Source organism: Anabas testudineus, chromosome 9 (assembly GCF_900324465.2).
Source record: "Anabas testudineus chromosome 9, fAnaTes1.2, whole genome shotgun sequence".
Taxonomy (NCBI): Eukaryota; Metazoa; Chordata; class Actinopteri; order Anabantiformes; family Anabantidae; genus Anabas; species Anabas testudineus.
The window spans coordinates 11,323,991-11,347,616 of record NC_046618.1 but is presented as its reverse complement, the minus strand read 5'-3'; the positions used below and the strand labels follow the sequence as shown (position 1 = coordinate 11,347,616).

At 39.8% G+C, this 23,626-nt stretch overlaps 3 protein-coding genes across 6 annotated transcripts; 2 read left to right on the top strand and 1 right to left on the bottom strand.

Moving 5' to 3' along the window:
- The first annotated feature begins 28 nt into the window (after positions 1-28).
- On the top strand, positions 29-2,632 carry cenph (centromere protein H). The gene is made up of 10 exons (XM_026344337.1): positions 29-320; positions 865-1,005; positions 1,151-1,206; positions 1,290-1,335; positions 1,431-1,499; positions 1,675-1,731; positions 1,819-1,882; positions 1,973-2,024; positions 2,192-2,352; positions 2,455-2,632. The coding sequence occupies exons 2-10, from the start codon at positions 884-886 to the stop codon at positions 2,545-2,547; spliced, it is 720 nt and encodes a 239-aa protein (XP_026200122.1). The 5' UTR covers positions 29-320; positions 865-883; the 3' UTR covers positions 2,548-2,632.
- Positions 2,633-2,692: 60 nt separating this feature from the next.
- On the top strand, positions 2,693-6,371 carry dimt1l (DIM1 dimethyladenosine transferase 1-like (S. cerevisiae)). The gene is made up of 12 exons (XM_026344335.1): positions 2,693-2,886; positions 3,287-3,360; positions 3,491-3,577; positions 3,697-3,758; positions 3,860-3,953; positions 4,040-4,089; positions 4,188-4,311; positions 4,454-4,546; positions 4,641-4,705; positions 4,797-4,860; positions 5,453-5,559; positions 5,659-6,371. Exons 1-12 carry the CDS (start codon positions 2,829-2,831, stop codon positions 5,699-5,701), a joined length of 921 nt encoding a protein of 306 aa, XP_026200120.1. The 5' UTR covers positions 2,693-2,828; the 3' UTR covers positions 5,702-6,371.
- Positions 6,372-7,560: 1,189 nt separating this feature from the next.
- kif2a (kinesin family member 2A) lies at positions 7,561-22,337 on the bottom strand. 4 transcript variants are annotated; one of them, XM_026343752.1, is made up of 22 exons: positions 22,134-22,337; positions 17,010-17,104; positions 15,875-15,997; positions 15,073-15,127; positions 14,671-14,787; positions 14,467-14,511; positions 13,035-13,135; positions 12,790-12,885; positions 12,643-12,697; positions 12,397-12,559; positions 12,133-12,223; positions 11,944-12,007; positions 11,739-11,830; positions 11,511-11,653; positions 11,118-11,322; positions 10,855-10,965; positions 10,693-10,760; positions 10,303-10,428; positions 9,249-9,396; positions 9,006-9,107; positions 8,600-8,735; positions 7,561-8,484 (listed from the first exon to the last, which is right to left on the bottom strand). In XM_026343752.1, exons 1-22 carry the CDS (start codon positions 22,192-22,194, stop codon positions 8,399-8,401), a joined length of 2,283 nt encoding a protein of 760 aa, XP_026199537.1. In that variant the 5' UTR covers positions 22,195-22,337; the 3' UTR covers positions 7,561-8,398. The 4 variants fall into 4 exon arrangements, with proteins under 4 accessions (XP_026199537.1, XP_026199538.1, XP_026199539.1 ...); XM_026343753.1 differs by lacking the exon at positions 14,467-14,511; XM_026343754.1 differs by lacking the exon at positions 10,303-10,428 and having other exon boundaries at positions 7,562-8,484.
- Positions 22,338-23,626: the final 1,289 nt, after the last annotated feature.

Here is a 23,626-nt window from a genome sequence, read left to right as displayed (position 1 = left end):
TCAGTGAGTGTCGCTGCCTCCCTGTGATTCTCCTCCGGACCTGCAGGAGGCGCTGCTGTGTTTGTCGGGACGTCGTCACTTCCTGGCGGGTTTCGAGTTGAAAATGATGTAAACAAACAAAGTCTCGACTTTAATGTTTACTTCATGTGTCCCAGCAGTTCAAAGCCTTTTATAAAGTACTGTAATTGTTTTAATTAGTAGTTATAGTCGGTCCCTAAAGTAGCGTTAAGCAAGTGTTACGTTATTTCTCAGGAGAGGAAGAAACTTCTACTGAATTGTTCGCAGTGGCAGGAAATCTTTCTTCTAATCTCTCTGAAACGGTAAGATATTTTAGCTAGCTCCAGTTGGTTTAGTTAAAAGTGTCTCCACTGAACTCTCTGTAATGATATAGCTGCAGAAAACAGACTGGTTTCATTGAATCACTCCATTAAAAGAGGAAAACTAGATACATCCACACAGCTGATGAACTGTACAGCTCTGACTATTTCCTTTTTCTCCCGCTTCGTATTTTTCTATTAAGTCGTTATTTTGAAGGACTTTTTTTTTCTCACACCATAAGTTTTGCATCTTGTAGAATATTTTAATCTATCTTGCAGCTACAATGAGCTTCGTACACGCTAAAGTTAATGTACTAGTAAATATACTATGATGAAATATGCAGCATAATAGTGTGCTGATGAAAGCGGTATGTTTACTTCATTTGTTGTCCTACTTTTAGTTAAGAACCAATTCAAAATCCTTCTTCACCTATTACCTATACTGTTATAAATTACACTCATATTCAGTATCATCTGAGTAACAACTCATTCTAAATTGATCCTGTTGTTTTGTTGGTCCTCGTCTGGGGCCTACTCATCCTTCCAGACACCTTTCCTTTTTGGTGATGGACCCATCCGACCACATGGGGGACCTCAACCACAACATGCAGGCTGTGGTACTGAATGATGGTTCTGCTCCCGAAGGCTCCACCAGACAGAGGAATACTTCGCCTGTAGACATGCTGAGGTTCATCATTCTGCACTTGCATTAACATTCATTACTTTTATCAGATGACTCACATTTCATCCAATTGCATCATGCAGTCATGAAAGCACCCGAACTGTCGCCAGAAGTCAATGTTTAGAACCTACTGAAATGACTTTCTTTTCAGAATAAAACAGCAAATGTCCAACCAGTGCTTTGAGATGGCAGTACAGCTTAATGCAGGTACTATATAGAAATGCATTATTTTCATCATCCTTTATCTTTATTAAGTACACAAAGTATTCATTTCAAGTTTCTTATAACAGGAAAAAGTAAGAGATCGTGCAGCACATCTGATGCTGAGAGAGACTTGTGAGTATTTAAAATTTGCCTAATGATACAGGTTTAAAACCTAAACCAAATAAAACATTGTATATTTTATTTTATTTTTTTTTCACATGTTCCAGACCCGATTATGTCGATGAGCTGGAAAGAGTGAAGACCGCTTATTTTAACAGCACTCTGGCACTACACAGGTAAAGCTATTTTAGAAATAAAATAATAGAAATAAAAAATCTCTGAAAACACAAACTGTTGCAAAGTTCATGTTTTCAGAGATTAATACCAGATTTCTCTACATACAATATAATGTGTTGTATGTTACATTTTAGAGACCATAAACATTCGGTTAACACTGACTATTCATTTCAGGATGCAGATGTGGCACGCTATTGCAGAAAGGCTGAAACAGAATGATTCTGAGTCTAAGTATGTCAACTCACAATATGCTGAAATAACTTGCTCATTGTTTTCTTGAAATTAATGTTTTAATTCTAATTTTATAATTGTTTTTAGTACACTGAAGGTTGTGAGTGATCGCTGCATGGCTCTCTGTTCACACATAAAACAACTTCAGAAAGTAAGCAGTCTCATCAAAATCTGAATTCTTGTCTTCACTGTTGTTGCAGATTGAGATAATTCCTTTCATACCCTCTTGTTGTTTTATCAGGAGTCAAGAGATCTTCAACACGAAATTACAGAATTACAAAAGAAGAGGCTCGGTATGTTTTATAGTTTATAATGATTAATATGTTTTTCCCTACTTCATGTGTGTTTGACAGACAACTAGCACTGAGAGTTAGTGTTAGAGTAAAATATTTGTTAAACTGACCTAGAAATAGTTTTGACACTAGACTTGCTAAATTTGTATCATTTTGTGTGTGTGCAGAGATGAAACGACTTACACGTGAGAAAATGAAAGAGATGGAAGAACTGAAGTCCAAAAAACAGCACCCAGACACAGAGAAGTACAAAGCGGCATTGGAGAAAGGCCAGACAAACCTGGAGAAATATAAAAAGATGACCATCATGACACAGAACGTCCTGAGGGTAAATTATAAAACAAAATGCATCTGTCAGAACAGGGTTTAAAAATGGTCAATGCATGCAACAAATGTAGCAGCTAGTGACTCAAAGTGTGTTTCTCTTCAGGGCATCCTCTTGGCCTGTAAAATAAACTGGCTGGACGATCCTGATCTTCGGGACATTGCCATGTCCTTGGAGGAGCTCCCTATTTCTGACTAGAGAAAAAAATAATTTACCTATATTTGTGTGTATTTGTTTGTATTGTCTAGTACATAATAAAACAGTTTAAATGTGAATAATTACTTTAGTCATTGTGATTTATTTGTAATGCTCAGCTGCCACTAGGGGGCGACACAAAGAGAAAAGAAGTTAAACCTGCACATCGGGTCGGTGAAGAAGAGGCCGCTCACACGTGTTTTCCGAGCCCGTACAGATATATTTTTAATAATTGTTCTAATTTGGGGGTTCTTCATATCTGGTAGGAACAAAACAAAGCAAAAATGCCGAAGGTTAAGGCGGAGAAGAAAAGCAGGCAGCATCAAGAGGTCAAAAACCAAGGTACGTGTTTTAAGGAACGAGCTAAAGTTAGCATGCTAGCAAACATCACAGTCAGCTGCTGGAAAAAATGACTTTAAAGACAAACATGTTGTCAACATGTCACTTTAAACAGTTTGAAGATGTTACCGCATCAGGCTCAAACATAACAAGGTTGTTGTGTCTGGTGACATCAAAGGTTTGTTTACGTGAGTTAAAGCTCAGGCGACACAAACTTTATTCAGAAGATCGTCATTTAACGGGACTCTCGTCCGCAAACGCACATACATAGTGTAGAGCATGGTTTAAGAAAATGGTTGAATTGTTTGCTGAGTGAGTGAGTTTATTTAAAAGCCCTCAACAATTCAGCATCTGTAAGTGAACACAGAACCTGCAGCAGTGACCTGTTTACTGTGTGTTTCAGGGATCATGTTCAACACTGGCATCGGTCAGCACATCCTGAAGAATCCTTTGGTTGTCAATGGTATCATTGAAAAGGTAGACTGCTCCAGTACTGAACACATTATGTACAGTTGAAGTTTTGATACTGATAGAAGCATCCTAGAAACAGAGACTGCACTGAGGCTTGATTACCTTTGTTCATAACTAGTGGCTCTGTGTTTTTCAGGCTGCTCTGAGGCCGACAGATGTGGTTCTGGAGGTGGGACCTGGTACTGGTAACATGACGGTTAAATTGCTGGAAAAAGCCAAGAAGGTGAGCGTGTATAAGTGTTTTCATTATTGCCTTTTTCAGCTACCAACTACAGAGCTGCAGCAGTTGTAAAATAGTTGCTTGCAACTGATCAGTGTAAACAGAATCTGCTGCTGTTGTAGGTGGTGGCCTGTGAGTTGGACTGCAGATTGGTGGCTGAACTTCAGAAACGAGTACAGTGCACGTGAGTGGAAACAACGGCACAGTGCCACCGTGCATTTAATATCTACAATTAAACACTAACATGCTATGCTTTTAATAAAATGAATTGTTGTTTTCTAACAGACCCATGCAGACCAAACTTCAAATTTTAGTTGGAGATGTATTAAAAACAGATTTGCCTTTCTTTGACGTCTGTGTGGCTAATTTACCGTATCAGGTAAGGACATGTTTTCCTTCATAATACACACAATTCATTCAGGGTTATTCAGTACAGTTATCTAAACACATCTTTTGATTGTGCAGATTTCTTCACCATTTGTCTTCAAGCTCCTGCTGCATCGACCTTTCTTCAGGTGAGGAGCAACAGGAGCCGCACTGAGAGTTGGTAACTCAGTTCTTCTCGTGTCCACATTCAGCATTTAGTATCTGCCTCTGTTGTGTTTGTGTTCAGGTGTGCCGTGTTGATGTTCCAGCGAGAGTTTGCCATGCGCCTGGTCGCCAACCCTGGCGACAAGCTGTACTGCAGGTTGTCCATCAACACACAGCTGCTGGCTCGTGTAGATCACCTCATGAAGGTTTGTGTGGACTCTCTGACGCCTGTCTGACAGCGACTCTTGAGACTAACAAAACATCATGACAGCATATTTCCATGGTTAATGTTCATTACGAGTATTTCTGTTGCAGCAGCTGTGTCTCAGATATTTTCCTCTATTTCAGGTCGGGAAGAATAATTTCCGCCCTCCTCCAAAAGTGGAATCAAGCGTTGTCAGGATAGAACCAAAGAATCCCCCTCCTCCCGTTAATTTTCAGGTGACGTCTGACTAGTTAATGGTGTAGGAATGAGGTTGGTCAAAACAAGCGGTAAGGTTTAGGTATTTAACATTGTGCTTTATTTGCTCTAAAGGAGTGGGACGGCCTCGTCAGAATAGCCTTTGTAAGGAAAAATAAAACCCTCAGTGCAGCGTTCAAGTGAGTACCTGCCTGCTGCAAATGCTGCCACTTAAAGCTCCGTCTGTAGCGTCAGACTAACATGTGGCTCATGCTTATTTATAATTTGCAGGTCTACTGCAGTGGAACAGCTGCTGGAAAAGAACTACAGAATCCACTGTTCTGTACATAATGTGGTGAGTGAATGTGCCTGTTTGTCAGTCTCTTAATAAATGCTGATTCTTGGCCGCTCTTTTGTTGACTAGTAGTTGAGAAACCGAAGCTTTCTGAACATCTCAGTCAATGTGAAGCAACTGTGTTTGAAAATGGTTTAGTGTTGCGAAGCATTTGACACAGTTAAAGATGACGCCATCCGCTGGCTTAATACTTGACTTGCATTTCAATGAGTAAAATAAATCTAAGACGTTTTAATCTGACTGTCAGAATAAAAGCGTGTATTTGCTGCTGTTGGTGAGTTGTGATCTGAACTTACTGTATTATGAAATCAGCTCACAAAATAAACTCTAAAACTCTGAATAGATATATAATCTAATGTCCCAAACCTGTGCAGCACCTCTCCTGATACGATTGGAACTGAAAGAAGCTTCATTTGGGATTGTCACGACTTTTTCGCATAGTGAAGCGAGGCATCAAACCTGCTTGCTGCAGTACCTCTGCTTTGTACTTTACCTCAATACTGAGTCGTATCCTCTGCTTCCAGCTTCACATCGCTACTGCAGACCTGTGGCATTTCAGTTTTAGCTTAACTCTCGTGCTCCATGTTGACAGGAGATTCCAGCAGACTTCAGCATCAGCAAGAAGATTGAGAGTGTTTTGCAGGAAGCTGATTTCAGTGAGAAAAGAGCCAGGTCCATGGACATTGATGACTTCATGGTGTAAGTTGACTGAATCTTCATCATCTTTCATTGTCAAAGAATCCAAACAGACTGTGATTTGACATGTTTCATAATGTTTTTCTTTCCCTCTATCTTCAGACTGCTTCATGCATTTAACTCTGCAGGAATCCACTTCTCTTAAATGGCAGAGAGAACTGAAGCTTCATAACTCCCGTCTTCATAATGAAGTTATTTGTCAGACGAGGGGAAAGAAAAGTATTGTCTGACTAATATTTTCTGTCGTGGAGCTTTGCCTGGACGAACTGAATTTTAAACGTTGGGTGAAATGTGCAAAAAAAAAAATAGGGGCGTATACAGATAAAGAGCTCATATTGAGTGTTGATGCACGGACATTTTTGGCAAATGGAATCTGTAGAAACCTTGTTCTTTGTTTAAGAATGTGTCATTTATTGAAAATATTATGGGATGGATGATAATTGTAATCCAAACACAATCAGTTTTCCAATAATATCCTAATTACCTGAAGGAAAAGGTAAATATTAAACGAGTTGAGTTATCTTGAGTGTGTGCAGTTTCTTAATGTAAATGTATGTTTTCTTTTTCAAAGAAACAATCATCTGTCGCTAAAGGCCGACTGCTCAAGTTGCAGCTCAAGGTTTAAAAACTGATTTGGCCTTGCTTCACATGATCATTCCACCTTACATTAATGAAAGTGGTTTAGTTGCTCTTGTGTCTGTTGATATTGGCTGAGTTGGTTGATGTCATGAGTGTTTACTCCCTCCTGTTGTATTAAACACTGCACAGAACAGGTGTCTGTTTTAAGAGCATGAAATTGTGAAGCTTGGACTGAGGATATTCCTCTGCTGTTTTCTGTCTTGTTGCTGGTGGAGTTGTCATGAGTCTATTTATAATCATGGATTGGCGCGCACTAACTTTTCTGCTAGACTGAATTCTTGGACATAGGTGTTTGTGGTCATAGTCAGTTTGTATTAAAACGCATTAATAATAATCACTGGAGAATGTATAGAGTTTTTTAAAATGAATAGGTTAATGCAGGTTACTGGGTCAGTCCACAATTTTTGGTGAGAAGTGGTGGGACAGGTATTTAGATCTCTATGGATTATATTGCAAATATGATAATACAGTAACATATAACAATAACTCGCTGTTATCGAGTATGATAACACTTCAGTAAAGTTTCTCTGCCTGTAAACATGGCAGCTGGCACCTCACCTGGCTGCTGTGTGGTGACAGGTGTGGTGACAGGTCGCTCTAGTGGTGATGCTGTGTAACTACACGTGGTTTGACATTTTATTTTGAAACTCATCGCCGGAAAAGGATAGCGTTAGTATGCCATTTACAACCATCGTTTGAGTCATATATGTATAAAAATTAATCTTATTCTACTCGTGTGATGTCTTTTTTGATGTTAGAGGAGGTAACAGTTCTCATACTGTCTATGAGGAGTAGAATAAAATTGGTTCTACTGAAGCCGTTTCAAAATAAAACGTTTCCATTTAAACAGCTCAATCCATATAATTTATTGCATAGTGCATGAAATATTAAACGTCACGTGTCTTAACTGTGCATATTTCATTAGTTTGTTTTCAAGCTACTGATGCATCCGGTAAGTAATAAGTAGTTATATCATTTCACTGAGTATGTGATGCTGCATGTCACTAATGCATCACATCATATTGACCTTTCTATTCAGAAATGTACCCTTCAGTTAGCAGCAATTAAAAACAATGTGAAGATAAATACTAGCTGTGCTGCAAACTTTGAAGTATGGAAAATAAAATTACCTAGAGACAGGTGTCAATATAGGATTTACCATGAAATGTGCACATTTTGATCATGCACACATTTGTTTGTTGAGGCTGTAGAAAAGTAAAGTCTGTGACATTGTGTCTTTACTTGTTCTTTACAGGAGCAGAGGTCAGTGACCTTTGTAGACAATGCTCAGGTTTTGCAGCCTAATCCATGTCTACTCAGAGGTGGAACAGCATGGCTCTTGGTGGAAGTTATTCAATACTTTTATTTGGATAACTGTCACAAAGTTTTAATGAAACACAAGAATCTTTATTAGTTCATCCAGCATTACATCTGGTTCAAACACTGAACAACAAAACCAATGGTAGGTCCGTGGTCTTCTCTATACAGTTATTAATAGCGTTTTGTTTGTCTTTTTTTCTAATTTAATTTTATAACAAAGTGTTAAACAGGGGTGGAAAACGTGTTTTACATTAAGAACTTTTAAGTCAGTTGCGACATAGAATTTCATGGTGTAAACTACATGTAAAAACCTCTCAGGTACACAAGAAGCTGTGGTTAAAGGCTTCGTCCAAACTGGTAAAAACTCTGAGAAGGAAGGAAAGAAGAGAAGAAATGATTTATAATGAGAGATTAATTTACAGTGCCGACTGAGGACAGTGGCATAGATACAGTACGCTGTCACAGAGTGCACATGCAGACATTGTCAGCCAAAGCAGAAATCAAATACTGGTTTCACGTGGTAAACCTTAAAACATGTTCAGTGAACATCTCTTCTGAAACCAAATATTCTGTTGAAAGAAAGTACAAACAAGTATAAAAGAAAATAATTTAAGAAGTACAGATAGAGGAAACTAAACATTCTTCATGAAAAAAAATCTACTAAAAAGAAAGGAGAATCTAGTTTCCTTCCTAAGTTTTCTAACAATACTAGAGTGAGTGAACAGCCAGTTCTGTTAGGAGAGGGACCATAACAAATGCAATTCCTTGAGCCTGTTGTTACTCAGTCTTTTTATTTGTTTTCACAGCTGCTAGTGACAGCCCGACTTGTGCCAAACATCCAGTGGTTGTGTGTCTGCATGTGCCACTTAAACCTCTTCAGTCTTTAAAGAGCACGTGGCCTCTTGGGATTGATCTGCTTACTGGCTTGCTCTTCCTCTTGGAGAGCAGAGCGGAATGACTTCACTTTATCTGTCGAAGAGAGGACAGAGAAACAGACAACTTAAAAAGTGCTCGATGTTTGTTGGAGCACAAGCACAATATGTTGCCAACAATGGGTCGAGGTGTGTCCTGGCTTCAGTCATACCTCGGAGCTCAGTGAGAATTTCTATTTTCTGGTCTAGGATCTGCTCCAGTTGAGTGGCGTATGACTCCACGTCATAATCCACCTCTTCCGTCATCTCTAGCAGCACTTTTTCATCTTCAAGCCACCGGATAGACTCCTGCTCACAGAGGACACATACAAGTGTGTAATTAGTTTAGCACAGCCTGAGATGAAAGAGTAACAGCAGCACTTAATTACAGCCTCAACACTGAAGCTGCCAACCCATGTTGCGCATTATGTGCAAAATAGAGCCTTTTACAAAGTTATTAAGCAGTCATCTCAAATATTTTTTAACTATTACTTATTCATAACTGCATAAAAACAATGTACTGTCTTGTCAGTGTGTATAGAAATGTGGAATATATAAGATTTTGCTTGTGGTTCTGACCTGGAAAACAGCTCGGTGGTCTTCCAGGACCTGCTCTTCCATCTCCACTAACTGAGACACTGCTTCATGGAAGGTGAACAGCTGGGGAGACACTTCCTCCTCCTAGGAAACATTTTTAAACAGTCAAGGTGTCAGGCACAGGTAGAAACAGAGTTAACATGACTTTCTGAAACCTGGATTCCAACAGACATTACAATTTCCAAATAGAAATGTAGACTCTTTAAAAGTGTCCAATGTACTTACATTCTGCTCACAGAGCAGTTTAAGGTCATCTCTCTGTGGTGACATACTCAGCCACTCCTCATCCAAAAGATCCAGCTGATTACCAGGGAGAATGTTTGGCCGACCCCCCTCCATCACTTGGTTGGGATCCACTGTCAGCTCCTTCACCCTGCAGAGAACAGACAATCAGGACCAATTCTTTTGCAGCGCAGACCCACTCTGAACATGGCTGCTCATGAATTGGGGGTATGATCGTAACCGTGGTGGTAAAAGTGTTCACAGATAACAGAGGATGGTAGAATCATGAAAGTGAAGACACCATGCGTGGTGACAGATGACTGTATTTGCTCTGTAAGTGGTTGAACCCTGACAATTTCTTGTGTCAGTTTATTGTCTTATTGGACATGCTGACGTGGTTCACAGGCAGCATGAAAGAGTGATTCAACTTTACAATATAATGCAATTTAATAAATCCCACTCATAGGAATTAATGATATTAAGGACTCATGTTTAATGAGGCCTCGCGGAGCTGATGAGGTATTACCACCCTACACCCAATCTGCAGGTACACTGCTAATTAATTAGGACTGTGAGAGGGATTACCTGCTGGGGGGTTGGCTCAAACAAAAGCTTATCACAGATGCTTATACTGAATAGCCTCACAGACATTTTAGTGGCACCAAACAACAGCTGACAGCTTATTAAGTGAAGTTGTGAAAGGCCATGCATCCATTGTGACTAATTACACCCAGCTTACAGAGTTGTCCAAGGCCCCATCGCTGACGTCATACAGAACAAATACAGACACATGTAATGTGTAACTCTTTAACTTAGTGAAAACAAAACATGTCCACACAGAGATAAAAGTGAAACATGAATAAAAGCGAGGAGGTGGATGAAAAGTGTCACGTCATGCAGATGAAAGAGAGTGAGGATAAGCAGAAGTCTTCCACAGTGATGAAGTGAGCGACAGCCACTAACATGAGCTCATGGATCTTCACTATAATGCAATAAACACTGTGCACTGTTTGTGTTTGTGTGTGCATGCGGTGCTGTGCTTTGGGGAGTGCTCGACCTGCTGGGAGAGGTAGCAGCAAAGTCATCATACTCAAAGGTATTGGTGGGAGAATGGTCAGAGCGACTCCCTTGACCACCCTGAGAGAATGGGATGTCTGACGGACTAATCCCAAACTCCTTCACTCTACACAGCGGCACCAGCACATGGAGGAGCAGAGGGCAGGAGAGAAAAGGGAAAACAAAGCCGGAAGAAGAAGTGAGAGGGGAGTTAGACAGAGGTACTGAGACTAGGCAGAGAAATTTACAATATCAAAGGTAAAACTAATTTTATTCTATACAGACACTGCTGGGGATTACAGTAAAATTAAAGAAGCTATAATTTCATAACATTGCATAGTTTTCAATGGTTCCTGGGCAACAAGGTTTTCCTCAAAGGTCATATTCCTACCTGTTAGCATAGCGGAGCGTGTTCAGTGTATTCTCGCACGATGTCATACCCGGAGAGATAGTTGCAATCTGTTTGGAGCAACAGAACACCATGCAGATTAAAATCACCTATAGAGCAGATGACAACATGGACATAGATTCTTTCTATGAACAACGAACTGACCATGCATGTGCGTGAATTTTCCCCAATGAAGGAGTCTCTCAGGACCTGCGTGAGTTTACTGGCTCTGAATGGAGTGTGGGGCTTGTTGCGACCGAGAGCCCTGATACACTCCTGAGACAAGAGGAAGAAAAAGGAGAGTCGTGTTATTTGGTCAATAAAAAATATTAATTTAGAATCCCTGTGTATTTTGTCTTTTCACAAACAAAAAAAAAATGGAAATGGAAATTAAACGGGACGACTGCTCCTCTTCTGTGTCTACACACCTTTAGGGCCAGCAGGCTTTTGTTGATCTCAGCTCCCTCTAGACGAGTCTGGCGGTCAGCACTTGATGTATCAGCCCCCCTTTCATTCCCTGCGAGGTCGATGAGGGAGAACTTGCCGTGCATCTTCCCCTTCCTCCGAAGAATTATCTGGAAGACAGCATGGCTGCGAGATGAATGAGCATTGGCCGATGTCTGCCCGGATGTCCTGGGAGTGAGAAGAACAACAAAAACAAAGGAAAAGTAAGGGTGAAGGAATGATTGTATAAACTTTAATTTCAAATATCCAAGAATCACTGCTAGGACAAAGTCATATTTTACTATGTGACACTTGTGTTTCACAGAGTTATGACGTGTTCATAGTGACCACTAACAGCAAACATTCTGCTGTCCCACCTGCAGCTGTTTCCCACTTCTATGAGTTTCAGGACGTCCTCTGTGCACTTCACCTCCTTTTCCTGAAGACCAACAACTTGCACTTGCTGTTTCCCGTCTTCCAGCACTCTCAACTTGGCTTTACGATTCAGTAGGTCAAACACCTGACAATACATAGACACAGTTGGCACTGGTTGTTTGGTTTGTTTAGAAAAAAATGAAAAAACACACTGATTACATGTGACTTGCCTTTCCACTGTAGATTTCAAAGAAGGTTGCATACACTTGCAGATCTAACTTCTTGTAGTTGGGTTTCTTCAACATGAGAAATACATCCCGAGCTGCAAGAAAAGATTCCACCATGTCACCAGAGCAAATCAAATTCTTGATGACATAATACAACAAGCTATATTTGAACACTTTACTAGAATACAATAAATTAATGTTAACTTACCAGCTAATGCATAAACTCCTTTAGAACAGTCTTGGTTCTTCCCAGAAAAATCTCCTCCCATAGTCTAGAATACAGTTCACAATACAAAATAGGTGTTGAGGTATGGTCAAAATAAATGTAGATTAACAAATAGGAACAATTCGGTTTAATCCCCTTTAGGAGATAAAGGAGTCACTGAATTTAACTCACATGTGTTTTTCCACTGCCTGTCTGCCCGTAGGCGAAGCAGGTGGCCATGCCCCTCTCAAAAATGGTCTCCACTAGAGGTCTGGCAGTAAACCTGCAGGATAAGACAAAACACACATTCAACCATTACTCTAATACATCGGTTTTAACCATTATGTCCCAAAAAAAGAAATCATAGTCCATAGTGTAGGATTTATTTGCATTATCCCCATTATAGTGACTAGTAAGATGTAACGTCTGTGAACTGTTTGTTGACTTGTTACAAACCTGTAAACCATCTCGTTGGTGGTGCTGTCATCAAAGGCGTAGTCAAAGCGGAACGTCTGGTTCTCCAGGTAACGGGTCAGGTCCACTTTTTGTTTAGGTTCATGAACCATCACTACGTCCTTACTGGGAATGGTGATCACATCTAAATCTTTCATTGTCAACTCTGGAACACACATCACATTACATTAGATCACATTAGATATAACTTGTCACGAGACCAATGTCGTTACTGAGAGAAGAACTTACCTTTCTTGTTGAGAGGACGTTTCCTCACACAAACACATATTCTGTGCTCTTCGATCTGGACAGTGCAACAGAGGACATTATGTTTTTTTTGCTCAGGGTCAACATCTAACAATCATAAGATAAGAAGAAGCCAAAGTCTCTACTCACCAGGTCTGCTGTTGTCAGGGGCCGGTAGTCAAGACTGGCTCGGAAATCTCGGATCATATACATGATCTCATAGTTAGGAATGGTTGTATCCACCTCCTGAAGGAGATTAGGGATAGACAAAATGACAGTATGAGGATCTGGGTTATTTAGTAGTAGTAGTTTATCATCTCATTGTCCAGAACACAGGATTCACTGTGTATAAGTATAACAATTAGGAAGCGAAGGGGTTAATAATATTGATGTACCTGAGCTCTCTTCTCCCTGAGCTCCTGTTGCTGAAGCCGACGCCGCTCCCTCTTCTCTTGCAGTTTTTCCACCTCCTTCACACAGTTCGACTTCCTCCTTGCTGACATGAACACAAGAGAAACAGTAATGCTACTGGATATCAGATACCAGTTGTCTTTCTTTGTAAAATCTTCTCTAACCACGTTTCCAATCTGTTTCATCTATTCCTCAGTAGTATCTCCTGGGTTGAGTCAAATCCTTCTCTGAATCTTTCCTTTCTCTTGGTCTTCCTTCAAACAGACGGGACACTTTGGGCTATATCCAACAACGTAGAACAGTGATGGTGCTTACCAGGATGCAGTGGCTGGCACATAGTGCCTCCAGTACAACACTAGATGCTTTCTCTATACAACCAACAAAAGGTCTTCACAGTGTGTTCAAAAGCTGCTCTCCTAATTTATTCCATCTATTTGCATCCTGAAACACAACTGTGCCAGGAAACTGATGAAACATCACCTAGGATGTAGCATATGCACCTTTTACTACTGCCATTACCACAATAAAATTATAAATGGTTTCAAATTTAGTATGATTAGAAATGGTTTCAATCATTCAGAAGGTTATTCCATATTTTCCCACCACAGCACATCCACCAATTAGTGTTCTTTCAGGTCAACTGCAAATGATTAGCAAGAGATCATCTGTTAGCAAATGTGAGTGAAAACCCCTTCTGATTCTTCACAGAGTTCATAAAACAGTGTTATATGATTAGTCCTGACTGCAGCAGCCCCAGCTTCCCACAGTAAAGCCTGGCTGAAGCCTGTAATACAAGTCCCGGTCTCCTGCTGACTTCTGTCTCCCAGGCACCCAGACTACCAGAGCAAGGGGAGTAATAATCTCCTCTAATCTGGTAGGAGAAGATTAGCTGGAAAAGGCAGTATATGAATGATGCAGCACCATCACTACTTGTTCGTTACTCTGTCTCACGGGCAGTCAGAGGGTTAGCTGAGGGGTGAGGAAGAGAAAAGCAGACATTCTCTCTCTTCTCCTCTTAGCTCATCAAATAACAGAAAGCACTTGGAAGGAATGGAGAGTAATGAAAAAAGGCTGTTGTAGCTGTCTGAGCCTTGAGGAGTAACGCACAGTGCTACAGGCTTTTCCACGTGTGTGTTTATGTGGGGCTCTGCAGTAACCAGACAGGGAGAAGACAAAGCATTCAAACAGCAGCACAGATTTTTTTTTAGTCCCTGTCTAATGCCCAGAAAGCCCGTCTGTTGGATGGATTGTGTTTGTGCTACTTTGCCACCACACCACAGCTCTGAATAGTATCTGGCAGACATTTTGGATGTACAGTCCTCTTGCAAGACTACAGGACTCTCAGATTCTATTGGGGACTCTCTAAGAATCACCATGAAGCACTGGGGGCAGGGGGAGCATGCAGGTGATACATACAAAGCTGTCCAAGATCCTTTCTGGATAGCTGGTGATGTGAGGATTCTGTGATAAACACGTGGTCAACAAAAAGATGAGATATAATAAAAACTTGTGTTCAAAGGTCTAAATCTATTGACCAAACATACAGTAAATGTTAACGGTTTCATGTCACATTTGCATTTTACCCCTGGTAAGTTAGTTATTTTGTTTGGATCACGTTACCATTCTGAAGTTGCTGCTGTGTCTGAGCTTGAGTGGGCTGTGCAGGCTGCTGGGATGGAGGCGGCGGTGCTGGTTCTGGTTGCTGAGACTGTTGGGGTCTGGCCCTGGTTGGAATCACTGAAAACATAAAACAACAAAGATTGAGAAAGACAACATCTGACCTGAATGTAACTAGAACACCATTTCCTTACCCATTTAGGCCAGTCAGTAAAGGTCACAGGTTAAATTTGTGTGAAATACAGTAACTGAATACTTACAGAAGGCCAGAATAATCTGATACCATTCTGCACCGTTGTGTTGACCATTGCTTTCTCTTTAGGTTTTATATATAATTTTAGATATCCAAGACCAATTTATAAGAAAGCTAATTTAACAATTTCCAGAGAGCTGCATGAAACAAACCTCTATTATCTCTGGACGGTGTGTCATTCTTAGAAGGTGCTATCGTTCGACGGTTCTGCAGGAAAAAAAACAAAAAACAAAAGCTACAGTATGGGTGGGCTATCTAATCACTTTAAATCATGATCAATCTTGAGGTGATAACAATGTCTCATTTAGGGGAATCTTAGAGAATGTGTCATTCAATATTGTCCTACTCCTACTTCAAACTTTGCATAATAATCCTTAATAATGTAGATCTGTGCTAAACCAACTGAATACAGAAACATAGCTCAGCATATTGTTACTGACTGGAGCCATTACTTATTCCATTAGCAAATTCTAGTATTAACTGTACTGTAAATTTCAAAATCCAGAACCAGTTTGAATCAACATAGCTTGTGATATGATCTCTTGGAGCAAGATATTCTATATTCTATATATTCATAGGTACTCAAGAAAAAGGAAACATATTTTTTCCATTTAATTTACCACCTCTCCTGCATGCCTGTGCAATGTGAAGTTACGGAAATAGAATCAGCCTGAGAATCAGATTAGTGCTGAGCCCAGAGTCTTTCTATCTATTAATGTTTATGACACTGCACACACAGCGTACTTAACAGAACCAATTAGCTTGCGATCTACGAGGATCCAGGTTCTATATTAAAGTCCAGCAAACTTCATCCACATAACTACCTGAGCTAGTTAGAGCACTTTAGATATATACAATATGAATGAAGGGTGTAAAATGAATGAATAAAATAAAACTAAACGCAGAGTGACCTACACCATCTGTGGCCAGATAATATAGGACACCCGTACTCACCTTTGCAATTTTGTTAACCTTCACATTTGTCGGTGTTGGTGGGGGTGGCGTCTCTGGACTAGGGGCAATCTCCTCATCTGGAGCCACATCTGGATTAAGTGCAAATATACTCTCCAAGTCAATCTGTCCAGAAACAGAGGTAAATTAATACAAACTAATACTGATACCAACATTAACCAGTGTGTAGCATTAAACAGGTTAACAATGAAGTAACAATAAAATAAGTAAGTAAAAGTAAACCATATAAAAATACTGAGCAACCTGAAACTGAACATTGTTCTATGATTAAAAAGGGCAAGAGTTTTGTAACCAAAAACCTTAAAACAGCTTCAGTGGTATCTTGTGAATGTTTGTATTTGAATTAGATACAATACAAGTGCAGAAATTTCTTTTCATTTTGACAAGTAAATTATTTTCTGGTAAGTGTCAAAGAAGACAAATGAATACAGTACATTTTAAACCATCACTTTGTTAAACTTTACTAAGTTATGTCTTTGATGCCAAAATGTGTAAAAACTATATGTGTGGCAGTGTGTTAATACTCAAGTTTTGGTCAAACTGAACTCAATGCAAATAAGAAAATGAGTGTAACATTTTGCTATAGATGGATGGCTAGCAGTAACCTGGGGTTAGTGCTATTATAAAAACCACTGACATCAGTTACAGTAGTGGCAACAATCTCACTTTCTTTCCATTTGCTAACCAAAGAGTCTGAAATGGAGGAAAAAGATGAGGGAAGAAAATAATGATCCAGATAGAGAGCTCCCAACCATGGAATATGCTGATTTTATTAAATATCGTTTTCATTGTATATATAGATAACAAATTTTTAAAAAAACAACATTTTTTACAATTTCTCAAAAGACAAGGCCAATATGTCGGTGGTACGTGATACAATAACATACACTATAACTACTACAATCAGGCTACATAGCTGGGCAGTGGGATATACTGTTACATACACCGTATGGGAGATATGGACAGAGTCAGTGCACAGATGGTGATGTCTGGTGAGACTGTTGTACATTCAGGCTGATTGTGTGATCTCCTGAATGCCTATGAATGTATTATTCATTGCTAAATAAAAACACATTACTGCTACTTGAGCTTTGAGCATTAATAAATGGTGGTTTACCTCTTTCCCTTTTGTGTCTCCATTTTCTATCCACTCCACCGTGACGCTCTCATTGTCCTCGTTCAGTGAGGTCACCATTGCTTGGTGTATGCGTCCTGTGAAAGTATCATAGACAAACATCAGATCAGTATAACACTACTAAAAAAAAATAAATATATATATATATATATAGTGCACCTCTCTGTCTAGTACACAGAGGCACCGTCATGGGAAATAAATCTGACTTGACAATTGTCAGGGGAGGCAAGACATTACTGAACGGCTGGCTGTTTGCAGAGTGCTGTATTGAGGCATACTCATTGAAAGTTGATGGAAAGGAGAAAGTGCAGTAGGAAAAAGTGTACAAGCGACAGGGATGACCATATCCTTAAGAAGAAGAAGGGCTGATTCAAGGACCTGGGAGAGCTTCGTAAGGAGTGGAGTGAAGCTGGAGTCAGTGGATCAGAAAATAGGCGCCAACTGCATTTCTAGTATCAAGTTCTTCTCAACCAGAGACAATGTCAGAAGTGTCTAACCTGGGCTAATGAGAAAAAGTTCAAGGTTACATTTTCAGATGAAAGTAATTATTGCATTTAGTTCAGAGGTCAAGCTCCCAGCTGTCGTCTAGCAGGTTTGCTGACCACAATATTACTGTCCTGTCTAACTCATCTGAACTGAATTCCATGGAGAAAAACACTCAAGCCAGCAATATAGACGCTGGAGTTAGCTCCACTAACATCTCAACTCTAACATTTTCAGATTCTGGATTTTGTTTTTTATAAGCTGTAACCCATTATCCCGCCCTAATAAAAAAAACTGAACAAAAAACAGCTCAGTACACATCACAGTGTTGCATGACACCGTCTTAAACCAAATCCTGTCTGGGCTCACATTATCTATGATATTTTATTTTACCTAAAAATCAGGATGAATTTGGCTCATTTGAGTATCAAATGGAAGCAAAGTAATAGGCTGAGACAAACGTGACCATGGAGGTTTGATAATGACCTGTTACAGAGAATCACCAATAATAGAAACAAGCACAGCTGCTGCTGCTGCTACTTGCCTGTATGCTTTTCTCTGTCTCTCTTTCAGCATAATAATACCAGTTGTAAAGAGCCTGCTCGGCCCTCCCATCTTTGTGTATGCAGATCTGACTGTATGCTGTAAATTCCCAGCACTATCCAGTAAAACACCATGTTCCTATATCCATTATTCAGAGGCACACAGGGAGCTGGAGAGCAAAGATGCTTTTAGTGTTCCCAGCTGCTGAACATTTCACCAATTCACCTTCCAATGTTTTTACATTGGTGAAATGCTGAAACATGAAATCTGGGAGAGTTGAGGAAAAACACTTGTGCACTTTAGGATTTCTTTAGGAAAGCTGTGTAAAAGGTACACAAAGTCCCTGATTCAACATCAACATTTCTGCAGCCTTTAAACACTATCTACTTAAACAGGCAGCATAAAGGTACCAAAAAGCTGAGTTCACATCAACCGATAGACTGTTAGGCTACCACAAGCTGCTGAAGCAGCTTCAATGCAGCTTCACTTCCCAAGTTTCCCATGTAACTCTTCTGGAGGGATAAACAGCATTTGTCAAAATTAGATTCTCTCATTTGATGTTGGTTGTGAGGAGTACCCATCTAAAATCTCACATAAATGTTCAACTGAGTGGAGCTCTGGTGACTTTGAAGCCTTGGTCATATGATTCACATTTTATTCATACTTATTATTATGCATGCAACCATTTCACTATATTTTAAACACTACTGTGACACCAGCAATGTGTGTACTTTGGAAAGACAGCTAGAAATGAATATGAGTGCCAATAGTAAGTAATACGTAATAATAAGTGTTGAACTGTGACTGTATGTTACAGGAAACACTGCAAACAGAAGCAACATGTGGTACTTTGTTCATCTACTAAGAGCACAACATCCTGCACTGGTGGCAATCAGTAGTGCTGTTGACAACAGACAACAAAGATTCAGACAATGCCATCCTAATCACAAATGCTTCCGACTTATAGCTATTTGCTAATAATAAAAAAGAAAAGAAAAAAGTAAATGTGACAAGCTTCTTAACTAATGTCAGTGTTTAAATGTGAGACCACAGCCTTGATATGGGCTTATGCAGATAGGCCTCAACTAAATAATATGGTGGACAAATAACAGCAGAAAGCAAAACGTTTTATTCACTTGGATGGAAATCATAAAAGATGACAGAGTGATCAAATTACAGCAGTAAACCAGCAGGAAACAAATAAATGTTACATGAAGAGATGTGTTTCTTCCCCACGTGTTTTGTCTGCACATACCAGATGCATTTGGACATTCAAACAATTTTGTCCTTTTTTGTAACTGATGACTGATTTAGATTATTAAGCAACTTTATGTTTATTGTGCATTTTTGTGAACCGACTAATGATGATCTCAATAATCATATAGCATTTCAGCATCAGTAAAGAGACTTCAAAGAGGTTCTGTGACACAGTGCATGTCCTCTGACAACAAAAAAACTGTATACCTTGTATGCATTGTGTCGCTATACACCTCAACTTCCTGACCTTCATGAATGCTGCTTTTGTTTTGTGGAGGAAGGGTGACCACAGCTGTAGGATATGGAGGCTATCCCACAGTTAAACATGGTGATGGAACATATACACACAAGGAATCCTGAATCATATATATATATATATATATATATATATATATATATATATATATATATATATATATATATATATATATATATATATATATATATATATATAATCTTGACATTTTAAATGATAATGTAAAGGAATCTAAAGAAAGTTGTTACCAGTCTATCTTTAAGTGGCCTCCAAGTTGGTCCAAAACCTTTAAAAGGCACCAAAATCAAGCACTTGGAGCCCAGATCTCAATCACATTAAAAATCTGTGGCAGTGGGAGATCAAGGTTAATGTCCTTGCTAGACAATCACAGTTTGGATAGATTTTGTCTATGCTCTATTGAAATTTCTCTATGGTCTATTGGAAAATTTAATTATTAACGCTTTTGGTCATGGTTATTCCCATTGATTCATAAAGGGTCTAATAACTTAGACTGTAACTGCAACTTCCCTATTGATCTCTCTAAAGAATTCAGACTCTTCTTATACACACACTGCATTTGTATTTGTAACTTCATGATATTTTAAGTCACAGGTCGTATTTTTCCTTTAATCAAACGTACTGTCCACAGTGCCCCACTTTTATAACAATATCTCTCTGAATGGGTATAATGACACCTCCCAGTAGCCTGAGGGGCTTAAAAGGGCGGTGCTCCAGGCTCTGCTAAGCCTGCAGAAAAAAAAAACAAATCCTCAAACATCATTTTCACTACAAAACCAAAGACATGTATTAATGACACTGCCAACATGTCACAGATTCTGCAAAAATGACTACAACCAATAAGCTAATAGAATCAATTCCTCTAATACACTGAGAGCACCTAATTTCACATTAATACGTGACTGAGATTAAACAGGAACCACATTTTAAAAAAGAATTCACATGACATTGTGTTGAGGCTAATAAACTAAGGGATGACTGAAGGCCATTTACTGAATAGATCCTACCTATTCTCCCAGACACAGCCACCATCAGGACGGACTGTAAAGGGGAAAACTGAGCTGGAAAGAGTTCTGGCAGAATAGAGGGAGCTGGCTGCAACAGATGGGGTGGTGGCAGCTAATAGCCTGAATCTGGCTTGAATTTGAACCAGGCCTGTCACCAACCCCCAAAGAGGGCAATCCCTGCTATGGATTGAGCAGAGAAATAGAAAGACACTTCACTATCGGAGCCTGTTTCTGTCACACTTCTCCCCTGATCCCAGGGTACTGAGAACAGGATAATCAATAATCAAATGTCTCGGAGAAGATGGAGTTAAGGACAGTGTCAATGGGTACAATGATTAAAGACGCACCCTTGCCTTTGGCTCTTAGCAGTTCATTTTCAAATGTTTTGTTCAAACTTGTATTTGTTGTTTAAGGGTTTACTGCAAACACTTGCACTGGGTGTAGCCGACAACCCAACAAGAATGACATAAACTTTTCAGTCATCTTTGGCTGCCTAGCCCCGAAGCAGGCTAAAAAACTAACATTCACACAGAGAATTTCCCCCAAGGGGAATGATAAAGTATTCATTAAAATTATGAATAATCATACAACAAGCTTTCTTTCTCCATTTGTCTGTCAACCCCTGAAGAAAATGTGAATCCCAGTGGTTTAGCTACATTAGATCACAGAGCTGTCGTTATCTTTGACAGGTTTACATGACCTAGCTAACTAAAAATACCATTTCTTCACTTAAGTGACCTTACCCAAAAGGTTTATAAAACGTTATAACCTATAACTTCGTGTTATTTTTGAATGGAACATTATATCTTTAATAACCGGTCTTGGGATACGTCTGCATACGGTGTTAGCTAGCTAAAATCAAGAGGGATGTCAAATTTAACGCTAACGCTGCATGTTCAGAAATATCTAGCTCCCTGATTTTGTACAAAAAGCCAGAGGATTTCCATAACAACTAACGCTAGTTTATTTAGCGAACCACACATGTACTAAACCGAATCAATAAATTAGTTATACAGTTGTGGTTAGGTTTCAGTCCAGCATTAACCCCCTGCTGCAACGTAATAAAGCCGGTAACATTAGCAGGCGTTAGCCGTTTAGCTCAGTCGAATTAACGTTCTGCTAGCTTGGTTAGCAGTTTAGCTAACTCGGCGTTTGCCATTCCTTTTGTAGATTCACGTTAAATATTTAATCTGGCTCTAAAGTTGGTGTTTCAGCTTCGTTATTCCCAAACTGACCGCTTTAATCACTGTTTGACAATATGAATGAACAGCTAACCGCTCACAGCGTTATATCTTCAAAAGGCACAGGGACTGACGCTAGCTAACAAAGGTAGCGTTAAATGTTCATTCAAAAGCTCTGGCCATGTTTAAGCACTCCGCCCTGACAGCTAATACCAACGATTTCGGGCAGCTAACGTTAACGTGGTCGTTACGCTCCGCAGTCGGGAGCAACGGTTGTTGCATTCAACAGCACCACAGCAACAAAGATCCCCAAACAACTTGCACAGTGCGACGGGAAAAGAAAAGACAGGGCGAAACTTACCATCACTACGCTTTATCTCCACATAGGTGCCGACGACAATCTTCCCAAAACCCGACGCCATCCTACATTACTTAAACAGTTACTAAAAACAGGACTAAAGACTTATTTTAAGGCGGACAGATGCAGCTTCTTGTGTTTAGCAGTCTTTGGTCTGGGAGGAAGATACAGACAACAGCAAGGAGCTAGCATTACGCAGCTGCCCAGAATAGCACTGTGCTTCCGGTCCGGCGTTTTCAAAATAAAACCATGCAAGACCTGAGCGACACTTCACTGAAACCTGGCGCTGCAGCAAAAAGTACAGAGCAAAGTGTTAATGGAAGGGTTTTCACAGAAGTTAGGTGGGCACATTTAGTTAAAATAAACAATCCCCCCGATTCTTATAATGATGATGATGATGAGGAAAGTTTTTTTTAAAGTTTTGACAGCTCAAGTCAAGTCAAGAAGGTTTATTGTCATTCCAACCACATATAGCTGAAGCAGTACATAGTGAAATGAGACAAAGTTTCTCCAGAACCATGGTGCTACATAAGACATTAACAAGACAGAACATGGGGCTGAGGACTGCTAAATAGTCCTAGCCACATAAAGTGCATCCTGTGCCACCTAGTGTAAACAGTGCAAGAACACAAAGAAAAAGTGCAGACAGACGTCTGAAGACGTACAATTTATATCTGAGGTACTATAAAAACAGTGGGGAAAATTATGTGCAAGAACAGCAAAGTCAAATGATTTGTGCAAAATGGAAACATGTCAAATCTAGTGAGTGTGTGTGTGTGTGTGTGTGTGTGTGTGTGTGTGTGTGTGTGTGTGTGTGTGTGTGTGTGTGTGTGTGTGTGTGTGTGTGTGTGTGAGTGTGTGCTCAGTTCAGTTTGTTGTGTGTGTGTTGAGGAGCCTGATCGCTTGAGGGAAGAAACTGTTCAACAGTCTGGTTGTGAGGGCCCGGATGCTCCGGAACCTCTTCATTGATGGCAGAAGTGTGAAGATTGGGTGTGAGGGGTGGGTGGGGTCGTCCACAATGCAGGTAGCTTTGCAGATGCAGCGTGTGGTGTAAATGTCCGTGATGGAAGGGGGGAGAGACTCCAATGATCTTCTCAGCTTTCCTCACTATCCGCTGTAGGGCCTTGCGATCTGAAACGGTGCAGTTCCCGAACCAGGCAGTGATGCAGCTGCTCAGGATGCTCTCTGATAGCTTACTGATATATCAATTGGATTTGTCAAACGCGTAACATCTCAGAGTCATTAGTATTGGGAAACCTATAGATCTGATATATTAACTCATAGAAAACTGGAACAACATAATACTAAAAGTAAAACACACAGCAAAGCAAAGATTGGGTGCGCAAAGATATTTTAGGATAAGAAGTTTTGTTGTATGTTTCAGGATTTTTGAATGCCTTTACATCACATTCCTTGTCACTGACAACCTGCTGTGCTACCTTAGAAAAACACTTGGTGTCACCACCTACTTTGTTTTCCCTGCCAGGAATTAACTT

Coding starts and splice junctions, on each gene's coding strand:
- cenph (XM_026344337.1), top strand. CDS start 884: ATGGACCCATCCGACCACATGGGGGACCTCAACCACAACATGCAGGCT. Junction 1,336..1,430: donor TCTGATGCTGAGAGAGACTT/GTGAGTATTTAA, acceptor CACATGTTCCAG/ACCCGATTATGTCGATGAGC. Junction 2,025..2,191: donor ATTACAAAAGAAGAGGCTCG/GTATGTTTTATA, acceptor GTGTGTGTGCAG/AGATGAAACGACTTACACGT.
- dimt1l (XM_026344335.1), top strand. CDS start 2,829: ATGCCGAAGGTTAAGGCGGAGAAGAAAAGCAGGCAGCATCAAGAGGTC. Junction 3,361..3,490: donor TCAATGGTATCATTGAAAAG/GTAGACTGCTCC, acceptor TGTGTTTTTCAG/GCTGCTCTGAGGCCGACAGA. Junction 4,861..5,452: donor ACTGTTCTGTACATAATGTG/GTGAGTGAATGT, acceptor CCATGTTGACAG/GAGATTCCAGCAGACTTCAG.
- kif2a (XM_026343752.1), bottom strand. CDS start 22,194: ATGGCGTCGGGTTTTGGGAAGATTGTCGTCGGCACCTATGTGGAGATA. Junction 17,105..22,133: donor GGAGATAAAGCGTAGTGATG/GTAAGTTTCGCC, acceptor ATACTTTCACAG/GACGCATACACCAAGCAATG. Junction 13,136..14,466: donor AAAGGATCTTGGACAGCTTT/GTATGTATCACC, acceptor TGTTCATGTCAG/CAAGGAGGAAGTCGAACTGT.